At 39.6% G+C, this 11,270-nt stretch overlaps 1 protein-coding gene across 16 annotated transcripts in view; it reads left to right on the forward strand.

The window, feature by feature from the left end:
- Window positions 1–10,688, forward strand: part of NRXN2 (neurexin 2) — a 609,925-nt gene extending 599,237 nt beyond the window's left edge. For 8 of the 16 annotated variants that reach the window (XM_069965315.1, XM_069965314.1, XM_069965316.1 and 5 more), the window contains 2 exons: window positions 1,248–1,326; window positions 8,676–10,687. In XM_069965315.1, coding sequence (XP_069821416.1) covers window positions 1,248–1,326; window positions 8,676–9,565 — 969 coding nt within the window. In that variant the 3' untranslated portion in view covers window positions 9,566–10,687. Of the gene's footprint in view, window positions 1–1,247; window positions 1,327–8,675 lie in introns of all 16 variants that reach the window. The other 8 variants (XM_069965322.1, XM_069965323.1, XM_069965328.1 and 5 more) reach the window with 3 other exon arrangements.
- The last annotated feature ends 582 nt before the right edge of the window (window positions 10,689–11,270 follow it).

An 11,270-nucleotide genomic window follows, 5' to 3' on the forward strand; every position in this document is an offset into this window, starting at 1 on the left:
CAGCCCTACTGAGGTCAGGCAGGGGTTAAGCGCAGCTAAATTAAAAAAAAAAAAAAAAAATGTTAACTCACCTGGGGCCCATTCCCGACCTCCGCGCGCCTCCTGGCCCATTCCAGGCACAGTCAGTGTGACGTACACTGACTGCGCTAAGGAACCCTGAAGCTCTCCCAAGCCGCCAGCATCTCGTCGGAAAAGCTTGGAGACGCTCGGCTGCCGGGAGAGCTTCGAAAGAACAACAGAGGCTCCGGAAGTACCCAAAGCCTCTGTCATTCTTCGGGGATCCCCGGCGCAGTCAGCGTACCTCACACTGCCTGCGCCAGGAACGGGCCCTAGGTGAGTTAACTGTTTTTTTTTTTATAGTGGCAACCATACCCGCTCCGCCCTGGGTGCAGGGAAAAGGAGACAGCCCGAAGGAGGAGGAGACAGCCCGAGTACCACCTGGAAAACAGGGATACAGCCTATTACCTAAGCTGTATCCCTGTTTTTTCAGGCGATACTCGGGCTGTCTCCAACTTCCCCACGGAACGGGAAGGCAGCGGGAGTCAAATGCTGATGGTTCGAGTTGATACCAACCTGAACCTCGGCCCTGTTCGATCATCTCTACCCATAGACTGATAGATAGATAGATAGATAGATAGATAGATAGATAGATAGATAGATAGATGTTGTTGGTGTATCTTTGCCTTTCACTTCAATTATACAGTATGCAACAAAACTTATACCATACTGTCTACAAGATATACATTTATTTATTTTAAGGAAATTAATTAAGTCTAATCCAATTGACTAGGTGAGAAGCTGCAGACTTCTAGAACAGCAAGGCTTAAAGAGAACCTGTCATCATATTCATGCTGTGTGAGCCACTAGTCAATGGAGCAGTCCCCAGAGGCTTCTGCCTGCCTTGCAGAGCTTTATCGATAGATCTCTCAGTATACCCAGACAGGGAACGATCTATCAATCAAGGCTGGCGGGTAGGGGGAGAAGCCACCAGGGACCGTCCTGATGACTTGTAGTTAAGGTAGCATAAAAGTGATGACAGGTTCCCTTTAAATATTCCAGCTCAGCCAAAAGCTTGAGAGTGGTGCGATCCTAGCCTGACTTCACGTGCTTATTCCTGCTTAATATAAGCAATAGATGAAAAGCTAAAGATGTCTATTGTGACAAATTTGCTCGTCTCTTCCATTATAGGAAATTGCAAAATATGTTAAAGAGTAATAAGAAACCTTTTCTTATTTGTTTCCCTTCAGAATTCTGATGACATACTTGTAGCCTCAGCTGAGTGTCCCAGCGATGATGAAGATCTGGAAGAATGCGAGCCCAGCACTGGTAAGACTTAATCTAGTAACCAGCCCAAATTACATAGAGGGAATTATGGAGAGGCGCACAATATAGGAAAATAGGGCAGTGCCGCACATAGATCAATTTAATAAAACTCAGCATCTAAAGGGTTTGCTTGAGACAAAGGCAGCCGGCTGACTGAGCAGAAATACAGCCAGCCGCTGTGTTAGGTATACTACACAAATATGATATATTGCTGCTGTATCTGCATATGTACAGAGTGTTGGGTAAAGGAGGTGAAAGGTCTCTTGAATACATTATTATAAACTGAGGGCACAGAGCTTCATGTCATAGTAATAGAGTAGCTGTAATAAGGAGTTCTAGTTTGAGTTCATAAGCCATACAGTAGAATGTATTGAGGTATTACTGTGCAAATGAAGAAGCCATAGAATAGAATGTACTGAGGCATTAGTATATGTATTATGATGGGAACATAGCAGGGAAAATTCGTCGTCTCATTATAATCATGGCTGCGAATAATGTTAATGATCATTATAACAAGCAACCGCCTTTCTCTGCTACTGTATGTTCCTAGTGTTGGAACATGGAGAAGCTGTAGCATAGAATATGCTGAGGTATTACAGTATACACGGATAAGCCATAGAATAGAATGTACAGAGGTATTACAGTGTACATGGAGAAGCCATAGAATAGAATGTACTGAGGTGTTACAGTATATATGGAGAAGCCATAGAATAGAATGTGCTGAGGTGTTACAGTATATATGGAGAAGCCATAGCATAGAATGTACTGAGGTATTAGTGTATATGGAGAAGCCGTAGCATAGAATGTACTGAGGTATTACAGTTTATTTGGAGAAGCCATAGAATAGAATGTACTGAGGTATTATAGTGTACGTGGAGAAGCCATAGAATAGAATGTACTGAGGTATTATGGAGTACATGGAGAAGCCATAGTATAGAATGTACTGAGGTATTACAGTGTATGTGGAGAAGCCATAGCATAGAATGTACTGAGGTATTAGGGATGTACATAGAGAAGCCATAGCATAGAATGTACTGAGGTATTATGGTGTACATGGAGAAGCCATAGTATAGAATGTATTGAGGTATTACAGTGTATGTGGAGAAGCCATAGCATAGAATGTACTGAGGTATTAGGGATGTACATAGAGAAGCCATAGCATAGAATGTACTGAGGTATTAGGGATGTACATAGAGAAGCCATAGCATAGAATGTACTGAGGTATTATGGTGTACATGGAGAAGCTATAGAATAGAATGTACTGAGATATTACAGTGTACGTGGAGAAGCTATAGAATAGAATGTGCTGAGGTATTACAGTGTACATGGAGAAGCTATAGCATAGAATGTACTGAGGTATTACAGTGTACATGGAGAAGCTATAGCATAGAATGTACTGAGGTATTATAGTGTACATGGAGAAGCTATAGCATAGAATGTACTGAGGTATTAGAGATGTACATAGAGAAGCCATAGCATAGAATCTATTGAGGTATTATGGTGTACATGGAGAAGCTATAGAATAGAATGTACTGAGATATTACAGTGTACGTGGAGAAGCCATAGAATAGAATGTACTGAGATGTTACAGTATATATGGAGAAGCCATAGAATAGAATGTGCTGAGGTGTTACAGCATATACTGTATGGAGAAGCCATAGCATAGAATGTACTGAGGTATTAGTGTATATGGAGAAGCCAAAGAATAGAATGTACTGAGGTATTACAGTTTATTTGGAGAAGCCATAGAATAGAATGTACTGAGGTATTACAGTTTATTTGGAGAAGCCATAGAATAGAATGTACTGAGGTATTATAGTGTACGTGGAGAAGCCGTAGCATAGAATCTATTGAGGTATTATGGTGTACAGTGGCTGAGCTCCCTTTGCCTGGAGGCTCTGACCTGGTGCAGGACACCAGCATGGGGGCAGCATTACTCACATCCCCTGCTGCACATCCTCCAGGCTCTGGGAGCTGCTCAGCTGTCAGGCCAGGGAGGAGGAGATGAAGAATAGCAGCCTGCAGAGACCACACAGGGGGACCAGGAAGTGTCTGCCTGGGCCTCTCCTGTCAGCTGCTCATCGCTGCTGCATCATGGTCATCAGCAGCAGCAGCAGCAGACCCCTCCATAACAGTCTCAGGATGGAGAGGAGAGAAAGTGCAAGCTCCACACACCTAGCTGAGAGGTAGCTGTTTTGTGCCTGTGTATGTGTACATAAGAGTGTTTGTGTGTGTGTGTGTGTGTGTGTGTGTGTGTGTGTACATACATAAGAGTGTGTGTGTGTGTGTGTGTGTGTGTGTACATACATAAGAGGTAGCTGTTTTGTGTCTGTGTGTGTGTGTACATAAGAGTGTGTGTGTACATAAGAGTGTATGTGTGTGTCACACTAAGAGGTAGCTGTTTTGTGTCTGTGTGTGTGTACATAAGTGTGTGTGTGTACATAAGAGTGTGTGTGTGTGTGTACATAAGAGTGTGTGTACATAAGAGTGTGTGTGTGTCACACTGAGAGGTAGCTGTTTTGTGTCTGTGTGTATGTGTACATGAGAGTGTGTGTGTACATAAGAGTGTGTGTGTTTGTGTACACATAAAAGTGTGTGTTTGTACATAAGAGTGTGTGTGTGTGTGTGTGTACATAAGAGTGTGTGTGTACATACATAAGAGTGTGTGTGTGTGTGTGTACATACATAAGAGTGTGTGTGTGTGTATTCATAAGAGTGTGTGTATGTGTGTGTATAAATAAGTGTATATACTGTACATAAGTGTGTGTCTGTGTGTATATGCATAAATATATATACATAAAAATATATGCAACTCGGGGCAGCACACGGGATATATATACAACTGGGGAAGCAAACAGGGGGTCTATATACTACTGGGGGAAGCAAACAGGGGGTCTATATACTACTAGGGGAAGCAAACAGGAGATATATATACATGGGGGGGGGGGGGGCGCCATTTTCCTTCTCTGCCTAGGGCACCAAAATTCCTTGTCCCGGCCCTGCTGAGGTGTTACAGTATTTATGGAGAAGTTATAGCATAGAATATGCTGAGGTATTACAGTGTATGCGGAGAAGCTAAGGAATAGAATGTACTGAGGTATTACAGTGTACATGGAGAAGCCATAGCATAGAATGTACTGACGTATTACAGTGTATATGGAGAAGCTATAGCATAGAATGTACTGAGGTATTACAGTGTACATGGAGAAGCTATAGCATAGAATGTACTGAGGTATTACAGTGTACATGGAGAAGCTATAGCATAGAATGTACTGAGGTATTACAGTGTACATGGAGAAGCTATAGCATAGAATGTACTGAGGTATTACAGTGTACATGGAGAAGCCATAGCATAGAATGTACTGACGTATTACAGTGTATATGGAGAAGCTATAGCATAGAATGTACTGAGGTATTACAGTGTACATGGAGAAGCCATAGCATAGAATGTACTGACGTATTACAGTGTACATGGAGAAGCTATAGCATAGAATGTACTGAGGTATTACAGTGTACATGGAGAAGCTATAGCATAGAATGTACTGAGGTATTACAGTGTACATGGAGAAGCTATAGCATAGAATGAACTGAAGTATTATAGTGTACATGGAAAAGCCATAGCATAGAATGTGCTGAGGTATTACAGTGTATATGGAGAAGTTATAGAATATAATATATATTGTGGTATTACAGCATAAATGGACTATACTGTAAGCAGTTACATAGAAGCAATAAAAGCATAGCATAGCTGACATTAGTAGGGGACATGACAGGATGTTAATCCTTTGTAATATACAGTTACTATATATTTTCCATTATGACTGCCCCTGCTTCCAAGATCTTCTCATCTCCCACTCATTTTTGATACAACATTTCAGGGGCATGGGTCTGACCCTCCTATAGTGTTGTATAATGTTAAAGGGGTGGTCCTACCATAGAAACAAAACATTAAATTTGATTTGAGGGTGATATAAAAAAAACTCATACTCACCCGCCCCTGACCCCTCAGCTGCCCATCCGATGCACCTTATCATGATTCAACACTGCTTCCTGGTTCCTGCCATGTGTCAACCCAGAGATCTAGTCATATACAGTATACAGGATATCTAATAAGTAATCTCCATAAAAGTATAGCCTGATTGCTATTCAGGATAGTGAGGTTTAGTATACCATAAAAGAGCTGGCTAGCCCCATTCTGATTCAGGCACATTATATATAGGGCTAAAGCGTTTATTTATTTTTATCAATTATCATTTTATATGAAAGATCCAGAGCAAACAAAAACAAAGACAGGTAGTTAAACTACTCTCTGCAAAGAGTCGAGTACACGGGGAGGCTAAAATAAGTGAAGTAGTCTTAGAACACACGGAAAGCCATTTCTAACTTTCTATCTTTAGAACAACTAAATTAACAGTCAAAGTAACAAACTGAAGAACTAAATAAAAAGTTCCATAGCAGAACATGTCCTATAATGTAATGCAATGGGACTATATATAACCTTTCCAGAGAAGTGTATACACTATCATTCTCTGTTTTATAGTGACTATAGATAGAGTTGGCTCTGTTACTAGGATTTTTTTTCTAATCCTGTACATCCTCTGTATTTAGCTACTTATGATTTGCCACATACAGTAGTATGACCCCTGTCCTTGGGGCCTAACAATGGCTATTGCCCAGGGCTGTCACCAGTCCAGGACCTAATGTATTAAAACAATATTTTGACCATAATAATAATAATAATAATAATTATAATGCTTGTAGGAACATAGTGTATTCTATTGGATAATTTCCTCTTGGTTTCATCTTTTTTGAGCATTTGGGCACAATGTACTGTATGTATGCTTTGGTCCAGGGCTGCACAACAATATACTGTACACAGCTTGTTGGGAGGGGTAACCATTTTTTTCTGTAATTATTATGCCAAAAAAGTCCAATGCAGTTTTTTTTTTTTTGTTGTTTTTTTTTGTTTTTGGGGGGGGGGGGGGGGGGGGGGCATTGACACGTGGAGCCCCAACCTTGGATACCTTTCCTCCTTTGTGCTTCCCCTGCAGGCAAACTGCTAGATTACTGCCGCTTTTTCCATGAGGCTCAAAAACAGAAAATCCCTAAAGAAAACCACAGCCGAATTGCTTAAATTTTATAATCAGTGATCAATGACTTTATTTTACAAATTTTTAGGAGTAGGTGTTGATCGGGGATGAGTTGGTAGCAATATATCAGCGATAACATGTGCAAATTTAAATTAACAGCTAAAAAACTATATATACTGTAATTACAATATAGTAACGGTGGATATAAGTAACGGTGGATGCGGTTTTTACTTTATATTCTTAAAAAGCGACCCAATGGTCTGAACACCTGCAGGCAGGGAACATCAGGCTTTAGCTTATATAGTTAAATATACCATTCTAAAAAAAAAAACATTCTAATTATGTCATGTGTCCTGTACATCAGAGTTGACTTAACAGTGGCTTTATTTTAGGAAAGTAAACGTTTAGGTAGTTTTTAGGGGAAAAGGTTTAGGTGTGTTAAAAAGAGTTGTCTAGAGACATACAGTTGTCTATATTCAGTTAAGGGTGCAATAAAGTTGTACTCATCTACCCTGATCCCCCGGTTGCAATGGCTGCAGGTCCCTGCTGATCATCATTGCTTTCTGGTTCCCCACAGGAACTGCCCACTCAGCTAATCAGTCTATGATTGGCTAAGGAAGCAGTTCATGTAGGAATAACTAATCAAATAAACCAGGAAGCATTGATGACTAGCGAGGACCAAAGTCCATTGGAATTGCAGCTGCTGGAAGATCAGGGTAGGGGAGTATAACTTATTTTTTCATGTTTAACATACTCCCAGACAGATAGAAAAAAAATATATGTTTACAGGCAACCCCTTTAATGTTTACATATTGGTTTGGGGATAGTAGGTGGTAAGTTATATAAGTAATAGAGATAACCAGCTACTAGGGCAAATAAAATACTTGTTGAATTGTAATGAACTGTTTTACAATTGTTATACAAAGCAAGTTGTTTTTATATTAAAGGCCAGCTTTATATACTGGGGGTATTTCTGTCCCTTTGCCCCTATCCAATAATTTCCTTTTATTTTTGCTTTGCTTTTATTTTTATTTTTATTTTTGTAACATAATCTCTACATAATTTGATTGTTCATGGTCATAACATCTTTTTAAAGTCTTTTAAAGGTCAGCATATCTTATAGAGGTTCACTCACTAAGCTATGCTAGTCCTAAAACATTTGATTATTTATATATAACATATTTTATACATATATATGATGTTTGGGTAAAATAAGTGAAATTTTTTAAACTATAAATTGACCGTGAAACAGTAAAGTAAATTAAACAAGAAAGTGTTTTTTTTTACCCAGAGGTTTCACAGTTTCTTTTGTAATTTTTTTTTGTCTTCATGCTAAAATCACATGTGGCCAATTGTTTGATGTAAGTTGTCTAAATATTCTGAATCAATTTTATTTGATGAGCACAGAGCAACTGAAATAAATAGGAGTATTTTTTTGTAGATGAATGGGGAGAACTGTTAAAAGGTGGGAGGTATTAGAGAGGGCAGTTCGTAGTCAATTTAGAATTCAAATTAGGAGTATAGTAAAAAAAAATATATATATATTATAGAAGAAAGCAGTAGAATATATGTTAGGGTAAAATTGGCTAAATAGAAAATTATAGAACCAAAACTAGTTATAATTTTAAATTAAAATAAAATGACAAAATAAAAGCATTAGCCTTAAAATAACAGAGACATAAGCAGAGGATAGAGTTACGTGGGAGTTTGGGCGATAGAGCCGCACAGTTTTAAGTAATTTAGGAAAGAAAATTTATGAAGGGTTTCAAATTTGAAAGATAAAAATTAATACCGTATAAAAAAAAGTTTAAGCTATTTAGCATATTAATATAAATATGTGGGGTTGTATGAATCGTAAGTCTATGTATTGCTCTAGAAATGAAAGGAGACATTTATGGCTCCAAAAGATGTATATAGCATAAAAGAGTTTAAAGATAAGTGAGGAAACATGGCACAGGGGATAGAAGGAAATGATGATCTACTGTAGGAGAGGATATTACAAATAAATAGCAGATAAGAAAAATATACTTTGGAATAATTCAGTTGTTTATTAGATATATTTAACATAATAATATTACAACATGTTTGATAGATAGTCAGCTGTATGATAGAGCATTTCTGGGTAATTCTAGAGTCATCTAGGAGTTTTAGATATTTCAGGGAGTTAGACGATAGCATTGTGTTGACTGTATGTTTATATTCTGAGGTTTTTACTCACACAGTTTTCTTTGCTGTTTTCTCTGTTTTTTGTCTTGTTTACAGGAGGGGAGTTAATATTACCCATAATAACCGAAGATTCCTTAGATACCCCTCCCATTGCTACCCGGTCCCCCTTTGTACCTCCTCCCCCCACCTACCGAACTGTCCTCACACTGGACACCACCAAAGATTCCTTGAGTGTTCCTTCCAACCTGAGGCCACCATGCCCTTCTGAGCAAGAGGATAGTGATTGCGAGGAGGGGATAGAGGTCTCTGGTTATGCCTCAGGGGAGGTATTTGAATCAAGTTTCCCTCCTACTGATGATGAGGACTTCTATACCAGTTTTCCATTGGTAACTGATAGAACCTTGCTATCCAGACCAGATAGTGCAGCACGGAGACCTCCAGGTTCTCGGCCAAATACAAGGGCAGGAGGATCAACCTCCTCCCCTTATGACCTTCTCACCTCCACCACATCCCCAGACCTTGTCCGAAATATCCCTGCCGGCAAAATGAATAACAGGGAGCCCCTAAAACCCAATATAGACCAATTTCCCCATATCCCTACCTCTTTCCAGCTGGATAAGCTGAACAAACAGAGGTTTCCACCTATAACTTCTTCCCCTAATTTCCATAATTTCCCTACAGCAAATCCTACAGGCTCAGGGGAGAAAGGGTCCCCCGGAGCAGTGGAAGTTATCAGGGAGTCCAGCAGCACAACAGGAATGGTTGTGGGAATCGTGGCAGCAGCTGCTCTTTGCATCCTTATTCTCCTCTACGCAATGTACAAGTACAGGAACAGGGATGAAGGGTCCTACCAGGTGGACCAAACCCGGAACTACATCAGCAACTCTGCGCAGAGTAATGGTGCTGTGGTTAAAGAAAAGACAGCGCCTGCCACCAAAACAGTTGGTAAGAGTAAGAAAAATAAGGACAAGGAGTATTATGTGTGAAAGTATAGTATGGACTCTCCCGAATTTGGGAGTATGGTTGGACAACATCTAACCCGCCATTTAATGGAGATATCAGACTGACCCCATGCTGTGACCAATCATTGACTAAGCAAAGTGACTAAGCCCCAGGTCAACAGTTGGCCGTCACCTTAATCAACTATTCAAATGCTTAAACAACTGCCAACTGTTAAAAACCCAACTAAGGGTCATCCAGACATTAACCTTTGGTCAGCCATTTGAATGTCAAAATTAGCCAACTTATTGTACTGTATTCACAGTAACCAAGAAAACATTCATGGACATGTCCACTGTTTTTCAAAGCCATCTAGCAGTGGATGAACACCAACCAGTCTTCTACCAATTGACCATGATCTGATCATCTGTTGAAACACTCCTGTGCCCAGTTCTCAACTAAACTTTTTACTTTAACCTTAAACAGGAAACACATCTCTCGTTCATTTCCGATCATCTATTCTTCCTCCTGTTTTGAGGGGAAAAAAAGCCAAGATTCACTAAGCTTTTATGTTGGCAACTTCTGAAAAGATAAAATAATTAAAGACCCACAAACTTGTTTCCTGTCAAAGTATGGTAGCACTGAGAAAGGGAATGTAGTATGGAGATCTCCTTCCATGGACAAACATACTGAAGTTAGGAGAGATGGTCAATAATAATCAACTATAATCCTTTAACAACGTGGAGCCATTGAGGGGAGAGGAATGGTAGTGTGTTGAGACAACCACTTTTAGAGACAAAGACTCCTAACAAAATTTGAAAGAGGGCTAAAAGGACTGGCCTTGGTTATGCTCTCCCCTCCCTTATCCTCATTGCCCCTCTCAAAATCCTCTATGCTCTCCTAAAGATCAAGGTTATTTCTATTCTGGTTTGTGTGGTGTTGTCTTGGTTTTTTGAACGCTGAGCCGTGCGTTTGACTTCTTCGTGGACTCAATCTACTGCCCCACACCCCCTCAAGAAATCAAAACCCATTTTATCACCCCAGGCTTTCTCCACATACCCCTTAAAATAAAAATGGACTTGTAATAAGGGGTTTGGGCTACTGGGGCAAAGAGAGTATCAGAATATCAATAAAGCAAATGTTACGGCCTTGTATAAGAGTGTTGAGATTGTTCATGGAGAGGTAGAGTCTATATTTGTTACCCTCTCACTATGGTCTACATTCTATTCAGGTTATATTTTACATTCCTGTAGATATTTTGCATTACATTTACATAATATATACAGTATATATCTTATTGCATACTAAAGGAGTGAAAGAAACTATTAAAACACTCCCAGGTATGAAAACTTTGCCTTAATCATGGAAGCGTACAGGACTAAAGAACAGTTTTTCCAGTGACGTATACCTCCATTTATAGGGTACAAATGATGTGTTCACAGACAAATTCTTCCTCCTTATTTCAGAATAAAAGAGACAGGCCAGCCTACATATTGCACACTGGGTATATAGTTATGAAATTTTGGTGTGGGAGACACCCACGCGCTCTGTCCCAAAGGCACCCGAATAGGTCTGTTCACACCATGTTTTTGCCTTACAGCATACAAAGAGAAATTAAACTGCAACAAATATACTGCATAAAACAACAGGACCAGCAAAACACAATATTCAGCTGTAAACAAAATTATTTTAAGTCAGTGCCAACAGGATCCAACGGTATAGACCTCCTGATGCCATTCTGTTTTGTTTTTC

This window comes from Dendropsophus ebraccatus, chromosome 4, assembly GCF_027789765.1.
Source record: "Dendropsophus ebraccatus isolate aDenEbr1 chromosome 4, aDenEbr1.pat, whole genome shotgun sequence".
Classification (NCBI taxonomy): Eukaryota; Metazoa; Chordata; class Amphibia; order Anura; family Hylidae; genus Dendropsophus; species Dendropsophus ebraccatus.